The sequence below is a fragment of the Protopterus annectens genome, chromosome 1.part2 (genome assembly GCF_019279795.1).
Source record: "Protopterus annectens isolate FY-2018-M chromosome 1.part2, PAN1.0, whole genome shotgun sequence".
Taxonomy (NCBI): Eukaryota; Metazoa; Chordata; order Ceratodontiformes; family Protopteridae; genus Protopterus; species Protopterus annectens.
Window position 1 is genome coordinate 999,073,497 of NC_056727.1, and position 25,243 is coordinate 999,098,739.

Sequence of the window (25,243 nt, forward strand, 5' to 3'; positions counted from 1 at the left end):
GGTATCAAAAGCTTTGGAGAGGTCAAGGAAAAGTGAAGCAATTATTTTACCAGAATCCCGTGCCCGGTTAACTGTATCAGGGAAGGATAGGAGGGCGGTAGTGGTGCTGTGTCCTTGTCTGAAACCATGCTGAGTGGGTGATAACATTTGATTTTCATGCAGGTGGTTGAGGAGTTGGGCATGGATGCATTTTTCCAGTATTTTAGAGGGGTGAGAGAATTACTATGGGTCGAAAGTTTGTGGTGTCTGTGTCGGTGTCACCTTTGTGTAAGGGAAGAATGAATGCTTTTTCCAGATGTCTGGGACAAGGGATTCTTTAACTGATCTGTTAAGGAGTATGCTGATGGGATAAGCTATAGAGTTTGCGGCTAGCTACAGGAAGTGTGGGGGTAGATTGTCAAGGACCAGAGTACAGAGTTTCAGCTTAAGTAAAAGTTTTTCTATTGTGCTGGTGGGTATGGGGGAGAATGTTAAGTTAGGGTTAAGGGTAGACTTGTTTTCTGGGATGATTTGGTCATCAGTGGTGGTGGTGCTGTTAACTGTAGGAAAGGTGCTGGTTAGGTTAGCTATGGTGTCAGTGAAGTAGGAATTGGAAAGGGTAGCAAGTTCAGTGGGAGTTTTTTGTGAGTCAGGGGATGGATTGCTTCGAGAGCCTGGGTGTAACAGTTGGAAGACCAGAATTTTTGGGGATTATTTTTTTGTTGGCTTTGTAAGTGGAAATAGTGGTCTTTTTATCAGTGGTTATTAGACGTTTTGCCTGGTTACAGAGTTGCTTGTAATGTAGTAGAGTTGAGGGGGTCTTTGTTTTTCTGCCATGATTTCCAAATTTTATCCCTTGTGGACATTCCTTCTTTGGTGGATTTTGAGAGCCAGCATGCATCGTTATGTTTTATTCATTTTTGGCGGGTGGATGCTTGCATATTTAGGATGTCTAGAAATGCTGAGTTAAAGAATTAAACAGCCTCATTAAGTGGTAGGGATTTGAGAGGTTTCCAGTTTAATTTAGCTAAGGTTTCATTAAATATGGATGATTGGAACTTAGTAAAATTTCTGGTAGATTTGTATTGGTGTTGGCCTGTGGTTGGAGTAGTTTTGCGTATGATATATGCTGGGTGGTGGTCACAAATGGTATTAGGTAGTATGCCTGCAGTAATGACATTGAAAGGGTGGGATACTAATATCCAGTCTATTATGGAGCCCCAGTTGTAATTTTTGTGAGGTCTAGTGATGTATTCAATTAGTTGGGAGAAGTTGTAAAGATTTATGTTTTTTGAGGGGTTGTTGTGGCCTATATCTAGCCAGTCGATATTTACATCACCTAGAATGATGGTTTCATTATCTATATTTTGGAAAGTCCAGGCAAGTAGGTTTTCTAATATTGGTATGTTGTTTCCTGGGAGAATATAAAGAGCAATTATTTTTATGGTTAAGTTTTAATATAGAGATTAGTATTTCGGCTGGGGAGAAGTTGGGTGTTGGTTTTGAGTAGGGGATTATTGTGTAATTGCTAGGGAAAGTATACGCACACACATACATACATATACACATACGCACACGCACACAGATTCACTTTATAATCCTGAAATACTGAAATATCGAGTTTCAGTATCTCAAGACTATAAAGTCGAAAACTCACAAACCTGAAACCCCAAATCCTTGAAATTCAAAACCGCGACTGTCAAAAACAACATTACACCAAATAAACACAAGTACACCTACCTCCTAACACTACTATAAACCAAAATACACAGGAACACAACAAAACAACACACACACACACACACACACACACACACACACACACACACACACACACACACACACACACTACATATCACAAACATACACACAATGCGAACACATCTACTTCACATATCATATATACACATGCACATACCTAGAAAAATACACAAACACAGCAACAAAAGTAGAGTTCTTCTAAATGGATCATGAGCCTTTAAAATAAGAGCTGTTGGGAGAGCAATGGAACATTCCCACAGCAGTTAGTTATGAAAACCCTGTGCCAGGTACTGGTTACCAATATATAAAATGAAGTAGACATCTATAGTTAGGAAGTTTGTTCCTCAAAAAGATGTTCAGAAGTGCTGAGCAGCAGCGAGCAGCTGCTTAACAAGAAGACTCAAGAGGAATAGCATGTGAGAGCTCAAATCAGTATTCACTTGTGGATATTCTTGGAAGAATCAGGAATACAGAACTGCAGTTGGGGCCTAGTTGAGGCCTGGAGTCCTGGACTTGAAAGACAGCCTACTCATAGAAGGGCTGCAAAGACTGTACTACAGTTGAAAATACAACCCACATGAACTGTTTGCCTTAGTTTTAAGCCAAATAGGCTGTTTTATGATTTTCCTGCGACTTTCAGGAAAAATAAATCTGTACTTCATATAAGCCATGCTTCCACTATCTCCTTGGGCCTTACAACATATGCACATTGCAGGTACATGCACAAGAGTGTGTGTGTGTGTGTGTGTGTGTAACAAATTCTTGGCTATTAAGATTTGCATCGACATGGTCTGCGATACTAAATTAGCTGCTAAAAAGAAAACCCCCAATGTAAGACAGGGTGGAGCTGCAGTAAGAGTCAAAACGCTCCACTTGGGAGAAACAGAGAGAAAGACTTTGGGTAAACAGTTATATCCTTCTATGGAAAAAATGTAATAGAAGTCATCAAGATCTGGAAGATTTTGTTTAACAGTATTTTAAAAGGAGGGGAAGCACCAACACCTCAGAAGAAAGCTGTTTTACCTCTATTATCCAAGTCGGTAAAGATACGTCAGAGCAGCAAACGAAACCACAACTCAAAGTACGAAAAAACAAACCGGAACCAACTCTACTCTGCAAGTTGATTAAAGCAATACTTTTAATGCGGAGTAAATAGCACCCTCCACGTGTGGCAGAAAAAACTTGTATTGTTGTGGGGGGGAGTGACTAAACAAAAGACCAAAGACCATACAAAAACTGAGAAAACAGAAACTATTGTTTATGGGATATGAATACTAAGATACTAAGATACAAGCAGTGAAAACGTTTTTAGTCCTCTTCATTTTATACAAGGATTATGCATATTTTTGTCATCAACCAGGGGAGAAGTTGTAGACTACAATAAAGAAAACTTAAGAAATTTATCTGGGAAGGGAAAAGGGCACAAGTCAAGTGGGATAAGCTGAGCCTTCCAATAGAACAAGGTGGTTTAGGATTTCTGGATTTGAAGAAAGATTCTTTAAAGCTACACCATTCTGGCTTATATACATAACACAAGCAGAAAATTAAAATTCAAGATGAAAAGGGCTGATGATGAAGTCCGGGGGGGGGGGGGGGGCATACTCAATAAAAGAGAACCATCACACAGATTATATTCATAAAGTACCAGAAAGTATTCTACGAACCAAGCCAACACAAGAATGGAGACAAGGGTCTTGCCAGTAGATGACTGCAAGTATGTGTATAAAAAATATAGAATAGGGGGAGCAAATAACTACAGAGGGAAAGTTAAGAGTGGGACAAGGCTAAGATGACGTTTGCACTGCAAGCTAGAGACTGCCTTCCCTACCAGGGAGAGAGAGAGAGAATAGGCAAAGACAAAGAGATAAAGGAATCTTAACTGAAAGGCCAATCTGGTGGAGTTTTTAGTTGAATCTAGTTAGAAGCCACTGTTAAAAGGATAATTAGTAAATAGTCTAAAATACTGCATGATAACTAGAAGAATCAATAAGAGGAGGTTAAAAAAAAGATTAGGAAGAGAGACTGGAGAAGCAATTTATAAAGGAACAATGAAGGACATACATATGGCTCCCATACATGCAACAGATGTTTTAGATGGACATGGCTGCATATGTATTTTTATACCCCAAGCAGACTCAAAACAATTTTTTCCTTAGGTTTATAGCAAATGCTGGACATGTGATAGGGAAGAGAGGTAACCGGAAACAGGTTTTGGGAGCAGAATGAGTTTGCAGATTTTAAACACTATGTCAGAGTACTCTGTCAGAAATACTGGGTAAGCAATTGGATGTATCCTTAGTTACAGCCACTGGGTGAGCAAATGGCTGCAACTAAGCATAAGATTTCTTTAACCTGGGACACAGGATCTCAAATTCCTAAACATAGTAAGGCATTAAGCTTAATTTTGTTGGCTGCCAAAAAAAGCAATTACTAGTAAATGGAAATCAAAGTATAAATCAACTGAATTTGAAGTATTGAGTACTATTAAAATGCGATAAAAGAACTGGAACAGGGCTCTTTAGTAAAGGGAAGGAGCGAATTACATATCAATAAATTTTGGGAACACATATAATGTCTAGGAAGAGGAGTGAGGTTTTAGGGAAGGCAAGAATTCAGCGATTATGTAATCTTGGACTGATGATAATTACAGAATAAGAAAATATATGTGATATATAATGTAAGTAAATGGAACACAATGTTAGCATTTTGGTCTTTGTTTCTGTTAATGCACGTTTGAAGTGATAACTTAATAAAGGTGTTTAAAAACACATGCTGTAGGTGTGAATGAGATCCCAACACTTGATTAAAAGACATCTGCATACCCACAACTATCCCCTACTACTACCACCCACACTTTACAACACTCAAGTCATTTCTTATTTACTAAAGATATCTGCATGTAGATTGACGAGTTAAAACTTCTGCTTGTTCTAGTGATGGACAGTATTTCAATGAAAAGAGAAAACATTTAAGAAAATACGCTACTTAAGGTAATTCGGATATTACACCCCACATAAATGTTTCTGAAGTATAAAGCAACAAAGATGTCTACCAAAAGCATGCACCAGGGGAGGGGAATCAGGATGATTGACACAAGGCTTATTTCTGTGTTGCCCAAACTGGTTTAGGACCCGGAACACTGTATTATATATTGCACTGGCAGTGCATAACACAATACAGAGGATAACCCAAACATAAAAACTATTCAATTGAAGTGCAAGACCTTTCAGTTACATAAAATAATCACATGCAACAGCAAGACTCATAACACTAGGTCAACAAGATTAATTATGGTATACTGTACCTCGTACTATTCGCTGAGTCTCACTATGCAGCTGTTTCATTGCTTCCTTACTAATTCGAGCAGCCTTCCTTTCCTAAAAAATAAGATGGTGGGAGGTTAGAAAAATGGTTAAGGTGTTTACCTTACAAACACAAGGTGCAGGGTTTGATTCTCACAGGGGGTAACGGGCTAGGCTTAAAATAGCCCACAAGGGTAGTTAGCCTAGTGCTAACCTATGAACAAAACAATATACATGAAGTGAAATCATCTCAACGTAAATAACGTGTGCAAAACACTAAATAACAGATGTGTATCCATGTAATCATCCGTCTCAGACAGTGTCCTCCTTACTAGGTGTATGACTGGGAAATAATTTCCTGCCATCTCCAAATCAGTTGTATGTATTTTCTCTTCAGCTTCCACACTCAAGAGACTCATAGCAATGAGACCCAGAATGCCAAGGAGAAAAAAAAGGAAGGTATTGCAGGAGCAAGTGTCACAGTGCTTTTCTCTACAAAAGATGTTTTTGCATGAAGCAAGCCCCCACTGCAACACCCCCCCCCCACCGATGTGGAAGGAAGCCCTTCACACATACCCAAACTTATACATACCAAATTCAGATGGTCATACCTCAGGGGAAAGGAAACGAAACAAACATTCTGAGGTATTCCCAGACTTACATATAGAAAAGTCCATATTTTCAGTCAGTCTTACTATTCCAGGACTCTTAAATCTTTGAATTTCAAATGGTTACCGTACAAGGCTCAGTTAGCACATATAATGTCACATTTCAGAATAGTACAGCAAGCCTAACACATGTAACAGCCCATTCAATGACTCTATGGACAACTGGAAATGTGTAAGTGCACTTGCTCAACCTACAGAACTCCCAACAGCAGCCACCCAGACAAGAGGACAGCAGAGAGTAACCCGCTGAAGAGGACTCTCAACTCAATTGACACAAGAAATACAAATGTATATTTGTCACGAGAAGTCCTCCTCAACAATGCACGTGTGGGAAGAATCCACAGCAGCATAAATAACCTCCCCAAGTGGCAATACTGAATTCTGCAATACCTAATAGTCTAGGCGTGACACTTGGGAATTCTTCCATAACAGGGAACATCAGGATGGAGACTCAAATCTGTGCGAGAAAGATCAGACTTAAATTCTAATCTGCATGAGTATCAGTAAATAAACTGAAGAGCAGGAGCTAGGTGTACTCATCTAGTACAGAACATATCACAAGGGAGAATGCTAGCAGGACAAGCTCCCACTAAATGCAGAAAATGAAGAGTCAAGCCAGGATTACACTACAGTACAGAATATCCAAAATTCTACACCCTCTGTGGAGGACTCCAATATCAGATCAACACCATATCAAAATGTTTAATGTTCATACTAAAGAACTAGGATAAAAATAATTTAACGGTAACATCAGAACTGCAATCCAGATGCAGCAAACTGCAGAACACTAAACTATCATGCATCTTTTTAGAAGTCAGCAGACAGGTGAAGGATCTACTTTATTAGGTAGACCTGGCCAGAGTATTCTTCCAAGTCGTCGATCCTAACACACAAATATGCAAACAACAAAATAACAAGAAAGCATGCAAACAGTTCCACTAATCTGTCTCACCTAACAGGGACAATAAGAGAGGCTTTGCAAAAAAGGAAGAACATTTTGCATCAAACTTTCTGAAAACCATCTATTGACGCCCTTAAACAAATGGGAACCATTACCAGAATCAGCCAAACAAACTGCATTCATGTTTTAAGAACATATACTACATAAAGTTTACTAACTTCACCTTGTGATGACCGTTAAGACTAGTAGACTCAGTTAACAGTGTTTCATATGGTAAATACTACACAATTCATAATAAGACACAGTTCTATAAACTTCACTTTTACAGAATCATATATTTTGTTCCAGTTTTTTTAAACACAAATTATTACTTATGACATAGGCAAACATACACAGAAAAAAAAAACACTAACATTTTTCTTTTTAAATAGTGGCAAAGAAAATATGGTACATATATTCTGTCATCAGTCCAACATTACAAAAAATGCTGAATTCCTGCCTCTCTCTCCTTCTCCTCCTCCTGATTATACATGTATTGTTTCCACAGTTTCCCTCTACTTCTATGTAACTTGCTCCTTCCCTTTTCTAAAGATCCCTATTCCAGTTCTTTCATCTCTTGGATACTACAGTATTTTTGTTCCATTTTTTCCATCTTTGATTTGCATTTTAAATCTATACGGACATTCTGTACTTGCAATCTGTATTGCAGTCCCTGTACTTGCAATCTGTATTGCAGTCCAATTGGTGATCCAAAATGATTCCAGAACATAATACCCCTCACCCGCAAATGACAAAAGAATAAACTAAGTCTGAATTACCAATGGCCTGGGGGGAAGCGAGCATATAAGGTATTATGTGAGGAGGCAGCATTAGTAACTTTCTTATAGAGTCTGTCCTGTTACAAAAAGATTCAAACTCCCACATTCTTCCTTCAGTCACCCAGCAGTGCACTGCATAAGAAGAATAGTTTGCAATCGAAGTCCAGCAGGATAAGAATTTTTGCTTGAAAGTATTTATACCCCAAGCAGACTTAAAATTTTCCTCAGATAGCAAACAATGGAGGTGTGATGGTGAAGAAAGAGGTAACTGGGAACACTTTTTTGGGGAGTGAGTTGGCAGATTTAAAAAAATTCCTTAACGAGTACTCAGTCAGAAATACTAGGGCAGCAAATTGATTGTAACCAGGGGGGGGGTTTACTAGGCTACCAACCACAAGGGCCTTTTTAAGCCTAGCCATGCATCCCAAATCTCTGGCAAGTTCTCATACCCTTGAAGTGTAAGCAAGGGCTTGGGAGATTAACCATTTACAGCCTACACGTGTCTGTTAAGAGATACAGATGGCAAACCAGGGGTGGATTTTCTGCCCCCCATCCAATTGTACAAGTTGCACTTGAATTGGGTTAGAGAGGAACTCTGCTTCACATGGATGGGGAGCCTGTTCCAGAGAAAAGGTAGTTTCTGGGACACATACCTGTCTCTCCAGCATGTCCTATTTATATCACAGGCAACGTTTAACTCTTTAGAATGGATAATTCTGGTGTTTGTTTTGTGGATATGCAGGAGGTCCATCAGGGCAGGGTCTGAAAAATGCCTTGTCTGCCGGGCATATCTCCCATCAATGGCCTGTAGGAAAAAGAATACAGGGATAGGGGCTTGAGGCAGTCTGCATAGGACATGTTACTTATGTCCTGTATTCTTTAGTAAGGAACCTCTGTGGAAGTTCCAACTGTTGGATGTGTCTGGTTATATATATATATATATATATATATATATATATATATATATATATATATATATATATATATACCAAAGGAGGCATTGTACTCTATGATAGCTCTGATAAATGACTTCCATGGACCTAAATGCCATACATTTGTTTATAAGTTGCACAACATAAAATGATTTTCTCACTATTGTAGACACCTAATGGTCAAAGGCAAGATTACTGTCTATAAGTGTCTCCAAATCCCTGATTACAGAGTCATCTGTTAGGGGGTTGTTGTTAATATGTTAGTTACTGAGGTGGATGGACTACCCAAGGATACTATTATGCATTTCTTGGCATTTAGTTTTAGTCCATGGCTCTGACACCAGTTATTTGTCAGCACTTCCTGGAGAACATTTGTCACTGGGGGATTCTATAACTGCTCCTAACTTGCAATCATCTCTAAATTTAGTCATCCATGAGTCAATGACAATGGTCTTGACTTCAGAGAAGTAAATGCCAAAAAGGAGCAGTCCCTGGACCAATGCCTGACTGATTCCACTTGTGAATGGCCTATTTGTAAATGTGGACTCCCCAGTTTTAAATTCTCAAGTCCTGTCTGTGAGCCAGCTGGATATCTCTGGGTGACATAAGGGTTTATATCCAACCTCTTGAGTCTGTCAATAACGGTCAAGTGGTGCATTGTGTCAAATGACTTGGTCAGGTCAAGGTAGCAGTGTGAATTATTCTGCCCTTGTCCATTGCTTTGGTGACCTTCTCAAAGTCCTCCACCTGCTTGAGTAGGGATGACCTGCCTTCGACAAAATCAAACTGGGTTCAGTCCAGTGTCTAGAGATTTCTTATGTCATTACTGATCATCTCCATGATAATTCTTTCTGTGGCTTCGCATATGAAACTAGTAAGACGTACAGGTCTGTAGTTTCTACGGTCTGTAGATGGCATATCTTTGTACAGACTGATTTCTGTTACTGTTCTCCATTCATGAGGCAAAAAAGCTTGTTTGGAGGCTGCAGTTAAACAGCAATTCCAGACGGCCTGATAGATCATGTTTCATGCTATATAGAAGGCATCCTGTGATATTGTCTGGGCCCAATGATACAGTGTTCTTGGACTTAGAGTGTGTGTGTTAAGAACCTGTTCCTTAGTGATAGTAAGAGTTAAACTGATTGGGATTTCCTGAGGGAAGCTTGCAGTGAAGACAGTGTGGTAAAGTTAGAGCTGAATTTGTCAGCCAGTAGGTTTGCTATATCGTCTGGCACAGTAGAGCTGGCTACATTAACAATGAGCTCTGCACACAACAGTGTATTGCCTTTGAGGTTGTGGACACAGCTAATGAATGTGGCCGTCATTGGCCTGGGCCGTCAAATTGATCTAAAAATTATCTTTGGTAGACTATTTGCCCTCTGAGTGGTTTGTTTAATTTGAGTGTGCTTTCATCCTGCTGGGTGCCACACCTCCTAATTTTTCCCATGGATTTTCTTCCTTATGTTATACAGCCTACTGATGTTCCGATTCCACCGGGGTGGCTTGCTTTTTCTGAGTTAGTTCTATACTTATTCCTGGTGGGTACAGCTGCCTCTATGCAGCTATTAACATGCTTGTATAGGGATTCTGTGAACAGTTACACATAGGCAGTGATGTTCTCAGGGTTTATGGTGGCTTGAAATTTTTTTTTTTAATTACTCTTCATTCGTCCCAGAAAATATTCTTCTGCATGTATTTTCCCATAATTTCCCTTTTTTCTATGTAATTTACTACTATTCGTTTCCAACAATCCCACTTCCTGATCTTTTACCTGTGTTGCAGTATTCAACTACTTCAAGTATGGTTGGTTTAGACTTGGATTTCCATTTTCTAGTAATTGCTTTTTGGCAGCCACACGAGAAATGCAAGTCTTTATTACGTCAAGGCAATTCAAATCCTGTATCCAAGCTCAAAAATCGTTTCCTTAGTTACACTCATTTGCTCACCTAGCATTCCTGACAGTGATTTTTTTTTTTTAAAGTCTGCGAACTCATTACACTCCCAAAACATGCGCTTCCCAGGTACCTCTTTCTTCCCCATCAGACCTCCAACATTTGCCATCTACCTGAGGAAAAATTCTTTGGAGACTGCTTGAGGTATCAAAATACCTATGCAAACACTTCCAGGAAAAATCCTAAATCTTTTAAATCTTCTAGACCTTGTTGTATATTTGGGAGCAACACACATCCCCCCACTCCTCCTTTGTGAACTGCTTTATCTAATATCTCATCCTAGTGTTTTCTAACCTCCTCTGATCAATTCCTATAGTTAATATGCAATATTGTATATGCCCTATTGATTGTTTCTTCCCCTCCAACAGCAGTTTCTGTTCTTCTGTTCTACATTCAACTGAAAACTCAACCATTGTAGGTCTTCCATTTAGGATTCCCCTATCACTTTCTCTTTGCTTATACTCTGAGATCTATCCCAGATAGGGAATGTGATCTTTAGCCTGCAGTCCAAATGTCTTCTTGGTCTCTTCCCATTGTATTACCTTTCCTTCTCTAATAATTTCTTCCCAAAACCATGGTTCCTGTACCAGCTTCCTCCAGTAAATTCCAGACTCCTCTTGCCTATTTCTCTGTATCCCTAATTGAAGATATCCCCATTGACAAAATCTCCTTTCTCCACTCCAGTGCTGGCTTTGTTTTTGGTGTACTTTCTGCAACTTTATAAATATTCTGTACAATTATTATTCTCCTTATGGGTCTGCATTCAAAATCCCACTCATCTTATTTCTTGAATTGCTTCTGATTCATCATCTTTTTCCACTTAGAATTGTATCTTTCTACTTGTGTTTAGTGCTTTAACTGTGCATTTCTAAAATATCCCTTCAAATGAGATGATCCTAAACCTCCCTGATCTATTGGAATGATCAATTTATCACACTTCACTATTGCCCTCTTCCCCTCCCAGATGGGAATCCTTCAGTATTTTATTAAATACCATTCACTTCTCTAGTTGATACAAATATGCCTGACATGTACATAAAACTAAAGGAACTACACATTTTAACTTTCTGTACCTTGCTATCCATATCCCTAGGCAATAGTTTCCAGTTTCTTAGTTTTGCATTTGCTTTTGTTTGGGCTTTTCACAGAAATCCTTAGCTGCCATAATAGAATCCTTTTTAACCCATATTCAAATACTCCATTTTATCATGTCCCCATAAATGTGGGTATTGCTGAACCAATTCATGTGTTGGTATACAAAACAAAAGCTATAGTTGTAAACTATCAGTTTTATGCACTGAAAAAAACAGAATGTTCCACAACTTCCTTTTCTGGTTCTATTGGGTACAGAACAGTATCTGCAAATAAAGCCAACTTTTCTTGACTACAATACCAATTATTGCCTTGAATTTCCGAATCCCTTATTTTCTCTGGCAAGGATTCCAATTATACCACAAAGAACAAAAAGGTAGCGGACACCCCCCTGCTGGGTTCCTTTGTTCAGACAGAGGAATTCTCCCACTTTGATTTTTGTCTCTGATCCCTCATACATATCTTCCTAATTATTATTATTATTGTAGAGGGAAATGCAAAGGCTTCCATTGCCCTACTCATAAAATCCCAGCTTACTCTGGCAAATGGGTTTGCTGCATCTAGACCCACCAACAGCAGCATTTTATATTCTCTGGATCATTGTTCTATTAATGCTGTCAAACATTTGCCTCCCCTCCACAAAACCACACATCCTTATTTTATAGTTTTAGCAACACATTAGCCATTATAATCACGGTTTAAAATTGAAATGGGCCTATATAAAGCTGGATCTGATGAGTATTTACTGTTGTTAGATACTACAGCCACCACAGCTTTTTCCAAGATGTTGATGCTTCCCCTACTTTTAAAATACTTCTAAAGAAAACCTTCCAGATCTTTATCACTTTCTTCCCTCCTAGCTTCTAAACTTCCACCAAAACACCACGTATTCCTGGAGACTTTCCTGTAGATTGGTTATACATCACCATTTTTATGTCATCTTCTCCTATCTTAATAGTTAATTGTTGAGCATCATTTACCTCTAACCTTGGCATAGTTAAGTCTTCAATAAATACTCACATTTCTACTTTTTCTTGACTTCCCCACTTCTGTGCTTTTTACAAATTTTCATAAAAATTCCAAAATACCTCTAATACATGTACAGAATCTCTGGTTAATTTTCTTGCTACAGGCTCAGTTTGGCAACAACCTTTCATACTTTCTGTTGCCCAAGTTGTTGTGACAAAAGTTTATTTTTTGTTCTGGAGTCATTAAGTTACTTAACAGCAATCTTTCTAAATTCATGTGCATTATCCAGGTGCTCCCTTATTTTGCCTTTGGCACTCTACAATTGCACCTCTTCTTGTTCCGTTAGGTTCCTTTAGTCTGCAATACTTTAACCTTTGTCAGCCCCTCTAAATAAAAAAATTTATGTCTTACCATAACGTTTCATCTGTATTGCTGATCCTCATTCAGTCATTACGCCTGGGTTATCAGTTCAGACTTCGGAACCAAGCCGGCCATCTTCCACGCTCGTGACAGCCACAAACCCTAGAGCTAAACTCTTACCCACAATCCCCCTCTCCCCGTTACCTCAGATTGAGTTTGCAAGTAAAAGGAAGTAGAGGCTACCTCTGGTCAAAGAACCTACTGGAACAGGATGATGAGATCCACAATAAGCCTGAGGAGGGGGAAGGAGGGAGGGTCATAATGACTGAACGAGGATCAACAATACAGATGGAACATTATGGTAAGACATAACTTCTTTATCTGATATTGTTAACCCTCGTTCCTTCCTTACGCCTGGGACAGAGTCCCCAGCTACCTTTATTCCTGGGAGGCTCTCATGGAAGGACATTCCTGAGCACCACTGAACCAAAGGACGCTCTTCCTCTGGAGGCCAAATCCAATTTGTAATGACTGATGAAGGTATGGGGTCTAGCCCAAGTTGCAGCTGCACAAATGTCAGGTAAAGAAGCTCTAGCATGAAAGGCAGCAGAAGCTGTGACCAACCTAGTACAATGAGCCCTAATTGCTGTAGTCAAAGGAATAATGCAAGTTTTGTAAATAAATGTTACACAGTCTTAACCATTTAGCAAATGTGATCTTAGAAACAGCACATCCAAGTCTAGGACCAGAATAGGCCAGGAATAGTTTATCTGATTTGCAAGAAGCCTTAGTTCTGTCCAAACAGAAACATATTTGCCTGTGAATGTCAAGGGTATGTAGACAATACTCTCCTCTGTTAGAATGATTGGGAAAGAAAACTGGCAATTCAATGGATTGGTTAATGGACATTTCAGAGATCACTTTTGGCAGGAAGGAAGGATTAGTTCTCAGTGACACTATCTTTATGAAAGATTAAGTAAGGCTGTTTGATGCATAGAGCTTGAAGTTGAGAGATACGTCTGGCCGAAGAACAAAGTCTTCCAAGAAAGAAACTTTAGGTTGCATGAAAAAGCTGGTTCAGAGGGAGCCGCAGTCAATGCTTGCAGAACTAAAGACAGATCCCATGGCTGGCTAGGTTCTCTAAAAGGGGGTTTCAAATGATAAATGCCTTTTAGAAAAGTCTTTCATAATTTGTGTGACATAAGAGAAGAGTCATGGACACCATTGTGAAAATTAGACATCGCGGCCAAATGAACTTGAATGGTAGAAGCAGATAGGCCAGATTGGAATAAACTGGACAGGTGCTCCAATACTACCAGTACTGGTGCTGAAAAAGGGTCTCTCGCTTTTTCATTCAGCCAAATGGTAAACCTTTTCCACTTGCTAAGATAAGTAGTTCTGGTGGAAGACTTATGAGACGCAATAAGAATGTCACATACTGGGGAGGAAAGATCAGTCTGCCTGGCAATCACTGGAAGTGGAGGAACCAAGCTGTGAGCTTCAGGCTGTTCAGGTTGGGGTAAATCAAGTTTTGCAGATGGGAGATCAAATCCGGAGTTGGATCGAGAATCCATGGTTGATCTAGCAGGTGAAGCCATAAGAAGGGGAACCAAATTTGCCAAGGGCAATATGGCGCAATGAGGATTATCTTGATCTTCAACCGGCAGGTTTTCTTCAGGAACTGGGGAATGAGAGGGGAAAGGCATCAAGCAGACCCGAGGGCCAATCATGGACTAGAGCGTCCCTGGGTGACCGCCCCCAAGGGGGAATCAGGGCGAAGCAATTCCTACACTTATAGCTGGTTGGGGATGCAAAAAGGTCGCAGCAAGGGAAACCCCAGAGGTTGAAAATCTCCGCCACTATAAGATGATTCCGAGACCACTCGTGTGGTTGCAGAATGCACCTGCTCAATCCCTCTGCTATCACGTTGGAACTCCCGGGAATGTGCATTGCTAAATAAAAAGCGGTTGGTAGCCATCGCCCAGTGCCATATCCTCATGGCCTCCTGACAGAGTGGGTAGGATTTGGTTCCGCCTTGTGCGTTGATGTACCAGACTACTGCCATGTTGTCAGATTGTATGGCAATCGTCCCTGACATAAGGAGAGAGTGAAATGCTTGCAAAACTAGAAGCACCACCCTTACTTCTAGGACATTTATATGCAGATGAGCCTCTAGGTCCGACCACGTGCCTTGGACAGGCTTCCCCTGAAAAAGCCCCCCCCCACCCCATCAGGAAGGAGTCTGTGGTCACTGTGGCTTTGGGCTGTTGGGGTGTGAAGGGGCAAGACCATTGCGACAGGTTCTGCGACATCCGCCAAATCAAGTTCTGTTTGCATCTCCGAGTCACCTGAATCTGGGATGAGAGAGAAAACTGAAAAGGGTATCACTGGGTGAGTAGTAACCATTGTAAAACCCTCATGTGAAACCTCACGAGGGGGACAATGGTGATGGAGGCTGCCATGGAACCAAACAGCTGGAGAACAGAATGTGCTGTCAATCTTTCCCTTGAGAGGATGGGTATGAGTTGTTGTTTTATCCTTAAAATTCTGTGCTCCGGAATAGATACCGTGCAGTTATTTGTATCCAACAGGACCCCAATGAATTCTATGGATTGTGATTGGGATAGGTTGGATTTTTGCCAGTTTATAGTTATGCCTAACCTTTGTGCAGTGTGAAGAGAGTATGCCAAGGCTTTTTCCAATAGATGTCTGATGGGGGCAGTGATGAGCCAGTCGTCTAGGTATGGAAACACCCGGAATCCTTGCAGTCACAGGTGAGCTGCGACAACTGCCATGCACTTGGTTAACACACTGGGGGCTGTAGAGAGTCAGAAGGTCAGTATTCGGAACTGGTAATGACTGGCTCCTGCACAGAAAACGGAGGAATCTTCTTGATGGTCTGTCCACCTTTATGTGGTAGTATGCATCTTGAAGATCTATAGAGCACATCCAATCGCCTGCCTCCAGGAGTGGGAGGATAGACTGTATTGTGACCATCCGGAATTTCTGTCTTCTATGAATTTGTTTAGTACACTGAGATCCAAAATTGGTCTCCAGTCCCTGGGTCTTTTTTGGCACTAAAAATAATCTTGAGTAGAATCCGGATCCTATTTGGTCTGGTGGGACTATTTGGATGACTTTCTTAGCAGTTTTGAAATCTCTAATGCTGCTTCTACCCTTTGACTGGGTGGAACGTCTGGTAAGCTCCTTAGTGGGGCAGGACAAAGATCGAAGGGAATATGATAACCTCTGGTTATTATCTCTCATACCCAAGAATCAGTGGTAATGGTTAGCCAGGCAGAAGGGTACAAAGAGAAACGACCGCAACCGCTTCCAGAGGAAAGCAGTTGGGCTGCTCTTCAGGAGCGCTGGTAGGACTGACCAGAGAAAGAATCTCTGGAACCCTGATTACATGGACCTCCTCTGCCCCGAAAGGGGAGTCTTCCATATGAGTTTCCCCCTCTGCCTCTAGGGGAAAACTCAGCTCGTGTGTCACGGAAAGAACCCTGAGACTTTGTGCCACATCTTCCCACTCTTCTGGTTTCTGGAGAAAGTCCATCGAGGGGAAGAATAGCGGACACCCACACAGAAAGGGTCTTACCGTCCTGTTCACACCTAGCCAGTGTGTCTTTAACCTTGGGTCCAAACAACGAAGAGGCTTCAATGGGAGCATTCAGAAAGGAAGCCTTGAAAGGTTCCATGAAATCACACAAACACATCAAGACATGCCGTCTCATGACTATGCCTGCACCCGCTGCTCTAGCTTCCTCTTCTGATGCGTGAGAAATCAGACGCATGGAGGAGTTAGAAATAGATTCAAGGGTGGCTAACTGTGAGGCCACTTTGTCCCGAACCTCATCAGACACAGCTCCGGCCAAGGTTTCAGAGAGCTCAGAAATTAAGTCTCTTTGAAGCCTGGTAAAATGTGCCATATAATTCAGGGACCTGACTGCAAAGGTCGCTGATGCAAAGGTACGCTTCCCTAATCTGTCCAGCGCCCGGGACTCTCTGCTGGGTGGGTGGACAGTCTGGCTTTCTTCCACCAGATCCTTCTTTGTTGCGGCTGCCACCACCAAGGCATCTAGAGGAAGACCTTTGGACCAGTAAGGCTCAGTATCTGGAGGGGACAGGATTTTATCTTGCCTGCGGAGAATGGTGTCAACGGAATCAGGAGCCTTCCAAGCATGCTGCACGATGAGCCAGACAAGGGCGTCGGCAGGTGGAGTAACCCAAGAGGTAGGGGGCCGGGCACAAATGGCCTGCAGGAACACAGACTCTTCAGAGGTCGGGTTAGAGGGCCGCCAATCACCTCTCTGCTTAAGTATTTCGAGGATATCTTCAAAGGATACCTCAGAGGATGACCAAGAGGACCCTTCCCCATCAAAGTCTGTCTTCCATGAGGGACTCTTCGGGGGAGTCCACGTGCTTCCTCTTACACTAACTCTTGCGATGAACTTCCTAAGGGGGAGAATCTGGAGAAGTCAGCGCAAGTGGAGCCTCCAGTGAGAGTGTGTCCTGAGGCCCTTGTACTTAGGTTCCGCCAGAGGTGCCTTGTGTAAACTGCGGTCCAGAGGAGGACGGGGGACACTGATAGCACAGGATAGTCAGACATGAGAGCCTTCTCAATGAGTTGGAAGGCTGGTCCATCCGAGGAGGTCACACCCCGCTCAAGCAAATCAGCCCGCCAACTCAAGAGTCCCTGGATGGCTGTGAAAAACAGGAGTATGTACGTCACAGCTAGCATCCAGAGCAGTGACAAGTCTCTCCTGCCACAAAGGCAACTGCAACTCCTTAGTGAGGTCCATGAAAGGGGCCGAAGTGAGGGAAGTCTGTGCTACAGCAGGAGGCTTCAAAGGCAATGAAGGAGGAGAAGTAGTAGGAGTCCTTGGAGAAGGGTGATCACCTCCAAAGGAAGAGTAGTTCCTGGAGAGTTGGATATCTCTGGCCAAAAGCAACTGATCCACAAGGTGCACCACATCATGTTCAGAGAGGCTTTTAGTGGATCTCACAGACATAGCTGAAGGGGAGTCAGGTCTATTCAAGGATGCAGGAAATGCTGTGCCCACAAACGGGTCTTTAGACTATGCCAAAATAGGCATCTGCACCAAAAACAGAGCTGTAAAGGCTAGTACTACTGGTGTCTGCACCGAGGAGATCATCAGTGCTGAAGGCAAGGTCTGCACCGATGAGGTCGGTGCCAAAGTGGTAGCTGACATTATGGTAGATGCCGAAAGAGTCTGTGTGGAAAACGAGGTAGTCGGTACAGAGAGAATAGCCGGTGCTGTGAAAATGGTCGGAGTTGAAGCAGAAGCTGGCGTCGGAACAGTCAGACGCCGGAAAGGTCTCCATCGAGGAGAAAGTCGGTGCTGATAAGGAAGTCTAAACAGAGAGGCCCCCTCTGTTCCGATGTAGTATAGGGCACAAAACTTGGTGCCGAAGGCTTCAGTGCCGAAGATCTAGGCACCGAAAGCCTCGAGGCCAAGGAAGTCAAATCCGAACTAGAAAGTCTGGCCTTCATAGGTCTCTGTTCCTGGTTGTCCCCAGCAGGAGATGACGGGAGAGACTTGGCCTTTTGTGTTCATCTCTTTTCTTATGGGAACAAGGAGGGGTTGAAGCCTCCGCCCCAGAAATAGCCTCTGAAAAGGAAGATTTAAGTGAGTCCCTTTAAAATCATCTTATTTTTCCACTCCACCAAAGTCCTATAAGAGAAATTAGCACAAATCCCGCAAGGCGGGTCAACAGTCAAGTGAGACACACCCAAACAGTAAACACATAATGCATGTGCATCCGAAATAGGCAATTTATGCTCACAATCCACATATCTTTTAAATCCCAGACTACCTTTCTCTGCCATGATAGGAGGAAGAAAGAAAAGGAAGAACGTACCAACAATGGTACAAGAAATACCCAAAGGTAAAGCAGGAAAGAATTTACCAAAGATGGTAAAGGAGTTACCTCACGGTAAGAAGAAAGAAGGGCTAGACAAAAAGAGATTCTAGATGCGATAGCGTAAGAGATAACTATTCAACAAATTTAGAACAGAGAATAACTGCAATACGATGAAGTATTATCAAAGAAGTTTATTTAGCTCAAGAGAAGTGGCTTGACACGACTAAATGGCGACGTGGCAAATGAAATCTGAGGTAACAGGGAGAGGGGAATTGTAGGTAAGAGTTTAGCTCGATAGTTTGTGGCTGTTGCGAGCTTGGAAGATGGCCGGCTTGGTTCAGATTTCCTGTTACTTCTTAACCCTCTTTCATTTCTACCCTATTTTTAGACCATGCTTTCATTTTATCCCACTCAATAGCTAGAACTTCGGGAGTATTTTCCATCTTCCCTCACAGTTCCCAAATATCCACAACCCATTCCCTTAAATTTCTCATTTTTTAACAGGTAGGTGGGAAACAGTGAATTTTCTTTTGTCTTTTCTTTACTTCACTACCCTGCATTTTTATTTTGGTAATTACTGGCACGTGATCTGAAATAGTTATTGGAGGAGTCAAAATCCTCAAAATGTACATGGCTCCTGTGAAATTTCCGTCTAATCTAGCCCAGTTTTTGTACCTTGGGGAATAAACAAATTCTCTCAGAGTTCCTACTACAGAAGTCATGTCTTCCATACCAAATATTTTCAAACAATTCAGAAGTCTACCCTTGTTTTATTTTCCCTTCTAGGCCCCCAGATACATCAATGTTGCAAATCAAATTCCAGTACCCACCTACAAATCATATTCCCTGCTGAAAGGTGATTTTTCCCCAAGTTTTTAAGCTCTAGAACAGCAGTTCAACAGCAATTTGGAAAGAACTGAGCTTGCACATTTTTATAAAGAAAGTATTTCAGGTGGAATATAAATATGTGCCAGCATAATATTCATCACTTGCCAGTAGCCCCTTACTTCTACTAATCGTTTTTCTATTTCAAATCACTATTGGAGCTCCTCTAGCACTTAATGTACTCCTCTTTTCCTTGTCAATGATATTAGGCTGAACACCCATCCTGAAATACTTGATAAAAATTTGCAAGTGCAGTTCTTTCCAAATTGCTGTTTGCACTCTGTTTCTTAAATATTCTTCCTTTTTGCCTATACCTGGGAGACCATTCAGATTTCATGATAAAATGGCAAGTGTCACCATTATAACTGATTATTCTCAAATATTACACAAGACAGCTTTCTTTTTAAATGTTTACCTCCAACTGTTGTGAAGCATGTATCCATTAATGTTTGGCAAGTTAATCCTTTATACACTTTTTTCTTAACATTGGAACCTATGCCACATTTTATACTATTTTTTTGTTTTAATGAAAACAAAGAAATCTCCAGATCATTCACATACCAGAGTACCTTAAGGTTTCTACTTAATTTTTTTTAGTTTAAGCCAAGGGTCATAATCCAGACAGACATTCACCCAAGCAAAATAAGAATACATCAGCTCTGCATATATTAGGACCTGTGCAATTTTGCACCCCATCTCCACATCAACATCCCAAGACTAGAGCCTATTAACATGCTTTTATCTAGCATTTTCTTTCGCTTTTTGCATTGTATTGCCTGCATTTAATACTAAAATATTAGAGAAACAGCAGCATCTGTTTACTTTAGTATCTTCATTACATACAAGAACTAAATATGCTTTACTATCTTCTTCTTCTGTTTCCGGCTTTTTCCCAGTGAGGGGTCGCCACAGCGGATCACCTTGTCCGCACATTGAATGGCAGTGGAGTTTTACGGTGTCGAGTTGCCAGCCCGGCGCCCAACCTTCCACAGAAGGCACACTCACACGCACACCTAGGGCCAATTTAGAGTGCCCAATCCACCTGCAGCATGTCTTTGGGATGTGGGAGGAAACCGGAGCACCCGGAGGAAACCCACGCGACCACAGGGAGGACATGCAGACTCCGCACAGAAGGCACCCCAGCCGAGGATCGAACCTGGGAACCTCTTGCTGTGAGGCAGCAATGCTAACCACTGCACCACCGTGGCCGCCCTAACTTAATATGCTTTACTATAAAGCATGCAATTTAAATAATGAAGAACTTCGCAAAAATATTGTTAATTGTTTGCATACAGTTACTCTTTTCATTCCTCTTCCACTCTAAGTCCTTCCAAACAGTAACATGAAGTGGGGCAAATGTCTTTCAGTTCTCCACAAGTTTAACCAAGTAAACAAAAGTCCACTCTTTCCACTTTCATTTACAGCTGTATTTCACAAATGTGACTGACGCATTTGCAGCCTCACGTTTATTCACTAGTTTGTGTTTCTGATAGTCCTTTTCATCTCCCAATTCCAGATTCCACTTCAGTTCCAAGGTACTCCTGATTCGTTTAATCAACGCCTGTACTTTTTTCAGTCTCAAACATTTTCCTTTGGAACATTGGAAAAAGCTTTATTGGCAGTCACTCCTTGTTCCTTATTAACAAAAGAATGAGAAGCGGAGTCCCCATCTGGGTATGACTCACTTTGTTGGACAAACTTTTATTTCCTCTGCCTGTTCTGCATCAAAAATGACTTTGATCCACCAGGAACAATTGTCTGGAGAGCTGATACCTCAGCTTGAATCTCACTTGCCTCTCAACATTCCCTGACTGCTAGAATATTTTTTTCTTCTGCTGGTGTACAGTGAATAAACATTTTCCACAAACATGCCATCTCCAACTTTTAATACTCTGCCCTTTTGCCACAGTTTTGTCTGGATCAACTCTTTCTGCTGGGTAGGTTTGCATCTTTACTAATACAGATCATGGCTGCTTTCTCATGGCATGGTTTGGTGCATGCACTCTATGCATTCTTTCAATTAACAGTTGTTGCTGTAGAACAGTGCAGTTGCTTATTTGCACTTTCATAAAATGAATAGTCTGTTCCTTCTGCTTTCTCTAGTACAGCATAAAAGTCTCAGATTTTTCCTACGTGCTCTGTCCTCTAACCCACCATTTTTTGAAACCTCTCTTCTTGATCAGTCTCATACTTAGCCAGCCGTTTCTTCATTTCAACCTCTGACCTTTGCACTTTCATCAACTTATCTAGGAATCTGTTTAAAGCTTCTACCATTTTTTTCAGCCTTTTGTTATTTGATCTGATATACTTCTTCAGTGTTTTTTTAGTTTAATTAGCTGTCCACATTTTACTTATTTTTTCCTCTAGTTTACTGGAAGCCATGTCTTGCATCAATGCTGGAGCTTGAACTGCTTTTGCTGAACAGCTGCAGTATGCTTCTCAGTCAGTGTTCTCTTCCCTTTTTCTAACCGACTTTCTTTCAGACTCTTAGTTTCTTCTTTGCTGGCATCCAGGCATTGTATTCATCACCCAATAACTAAATGCATTAAAAGTGAGAGTTCCTGGCCCTTGTCTTTCAGCTTCTTTTTTCACAAAGAGAGCTGAAGTTAAACCGTTTATCAGTGTGCTACCAACTTGGAAAGCCCAAGGAAATTATTCTTTTGAGCTGTTCATAGGATCTGAATTACCTAGACATAATAATGTCTTATTACATTTAAAAAGCCCCCCAAAATAGCAATTACTAAAAATGGAAACCAAAATCTAAACCAACTGAATTTAAAGTATTTAATACTGTAACATAAAAACTGGAAACAGGATCTTTAGAAAAGGGAAGGAGCAAACTGCATCCAAGTAAATGGAATTTGTGAGAATAATACATGCAGAATTATGCTCAGCAGGTGGAGACTTTTAAAGGAAGACAGGAATTGAGTGATTTATGTTATCCTGGACTGAAACAGCTGCTATAAAGAAAATAAATGTGCAAATGTATGTGTTAAATGGAAAAAAATGTTAATATGGTTATTTACTAATGTATGTGCGTCTGTGTCTTAAGTGATAATTTTATAAAATGTATCGTAAAAAAAAAAAAAAAAAGCAGTTCTTGCACCAAAGTGAGAAGACAGAAATCCCCTGCAATGGTACTCCACAAAAGTACTGAAGTAAATGGTGTTATACGAAACCCTAAAGTTAGATATACAATCTGCTGTTAAAAGTCATAACAGTCTCTCCCCAAAGGAAAAAGAAACGGCAAATGGCAGCCCTCAGAGAGAACCGGTCTCCCTCTAAGTGTTAGTAACACTTTGAAAACATAAACCATAAAAATAGCCATAACTACAATAATCCACATAAGATATATAAAAACTAGAAAATTCAAAATGGATGACATACTGAAAAGAAGACAGCTGGATACAGATACATTCTCACATCAGTCATAAAACTTCCAAGGACTGAATTGATACTAGTAATTAATCCACATACAAGTGCTACAAGAAATGCTCTCTTTTAATGCTGGGACTTTCTACAGCTGGCCATAGGGAATGTAACTTCACGGCACCTAGGACATCTCATCATATTTTAAATGTAATGCAGCAAAGATCCCTACAATGGATATTGTGATAAACTTCTGTAGTACTCAAAGACAGAAAAATTAAACCAACCTGACAAAAAAGATGCTTGCAAGGGATTAATGGTTTGAAGCAAATGGAAACAATGAAGACAGCACAGGACAGTCTGATTTTACAGGACATATTGGGCACTTCACACCAGAGAAACAGCTTCACGAGAAAGGAGCAGTCCCCTTTTCAAAAGGGATTTTAACAGAGAGACTGCACAAATGACTGGGGAGTTGAAGAACATTTGGTATACTGCTCCAAGAGTATCACCAACATACATCACTGTGGCCTTTAAAATAAGCACCTTTACAACTTACAAACCAACCTTTCGTTCTGGAGTTTTCTTAGTAGTGCCCTCATTTTCATCATCTGACAAATATTCCTGATCTGCAGCTGTTGGAATCAGTTCTCTGCTCTAAAAAGTAAACATATTAAGTGATAAATCTTAGTATTAACCATTTCCTTATGTGCTTATTGCTAATGATCAAACAGGTAAATTCACATCAAGTTTAAAATTATGACTCTGAAAGAAGTTGGTTGTATTGATGCATGCATTTCTCCTGGGTACTATGCACTTACAAGCTGGGAGCACTCAAAATCCACATGAAACAAACAGAAAGTAATTTAACAAAACATCTAAGAAACAGTTCAAATTAGTACTGTTAGCAAAAAAAAAAGCAGTTTTAAGTCAGAAACTTGAGCAAAATAAATAAATAAATAATTTTAAAAAACTGGTTTCCCCATAGCACATACTGTTCAGATGTATCCCCTCCTCCGGTATCACAGATCCTGCATCAATAAATGCTGGAAACAATAAAAATGCAATGTTCAGTAACTCGGGCAGTGCATCAGATGGTTCAGGATAAAAACATGTTATGTTAATTATGTGGTTATTAGTCAAGAAAGTATTTTGAGGGTATAAGCTTAAATTCTGGTTAAAAGGAGGATCTTTTCCAGCAAAAAATCTCGACTTACAGTTAATAAACTGACAGTATTTTAAATTCTACCACCCAAGTTAAAATATGTAAACCTAAACCAAATAGGAGTGCAAAAGATAGACACAGTTAAAGAAATGTGTCAGTTGAAATATTGTCTAATTATACCATGTGCAGTCTATATTCTGGAATGCTGTCAATTTTGCACCCAGTACATGACTGCATAAATGTGTACTGCCTGTGTTTAAAGATTACAGAATCTATGACGCTACAAACTCACCTTATGCTGTTTTGCTTTATTTTTCACGGCTGCTCGTATCGATTCCAATGATTCTTCTTCCTCTTCCAGTTCCATTTCATCTGCAACTTCAGTCTCAAACAGGTCGCTGTCAGCCAACATTAGGTAACCACTGTCATTGAAGTTCCCATGTGTTTCTTCCTAAACAGGAAAATTATCAAAACAAACCATAGGACACATTTTTGTTAACCAGCCAAATTAATAAACCAGAAATGGCTTCCAATTCTGTGCCTAAGAAAAAGCAACCTCAGTCTTTTTCTGCCACAACTTAAATTGCTCAAATAAAAATGTACACAAAAGAACATGCAATCACCCTCTAGACAACATATGCTGGAACCATTCTCAAGCACAGTCTTCTTTAAACAATATACTTGACTGCAACACTATAAGAGAGAACAGCCTTCCAACCTAATTTGATGTGTTGGTAGAAAATGTTTTCCTAAATTAGAACCTGAATCTATAAACTGTGCTGCCCAGTCTAACAAAATTTAAGATGCCATCATGAAAGTAAAAACAGATTCCACTGGTCCTCAGTCCATAGATTTTAAATGTTTTCCATTAAGATTATAGAATACATTTTGACATTGCTCAACCTGCTTGTTTCTCCATTTCCCTCTTACTTGCTCCTGCCTAACGAAATCCTCAATACAACTTTAAAAAAAAAATCCTACTGTTTTACCTCCTAGGCACCCTGCCTTTCCGTACTATTTACTTCCTTTTTCAGTCTGAGTTTTCGCGCCGTAAAAAACAATCCTGTATCTGGCTCTTGAGTGCTGACGTCAGGACTACTGTACTTCTGCAGTAGTTACTGGGCAGTTTCCTCCCACAGACTGACGTCAGCACTCCCATATTTGCATGTTCCATTGAACTGGACAATGAACCTCCCATTTA

General features: G+C 40.6%; 1 protein-coding gene across 1 annotated transcript in view; it reads right to left on the bottom strand.

Moving 5' to 3' along the window:
- Positions 1-25,124, bottom strand: part of CLSPN (claspin) — a 699,079-nt gene extending 673,955 nt beyond the window's left edge. Inside the window, exons 1-4 of the mRNA XM_044059962.1 lie at positions 25,032-25,124; positions 24,335-24,493; positions 23,445-23,534; positions 5,045-5,117 (exon numbers count right to left, since the gene is read on the bottom strand). Coding sequence (XP_043915897.1) covers positions 5,045-5,117; positions 23,445-23,534; positions 24,335-24,454 — 283 coding nt within the window. The 5' untranslated portion in view covers positions 24,455-24,493; positions 25,032-25,124. The remainder of the gene's footprint in view (positions 1-5,044; positions 5,118-23,444; positions 23,535-24,334; positions 24,494-25,031) is intronic.
- Between the last annotated feature and the right edge of the window lie 119 nt (positions 25,125-25,243).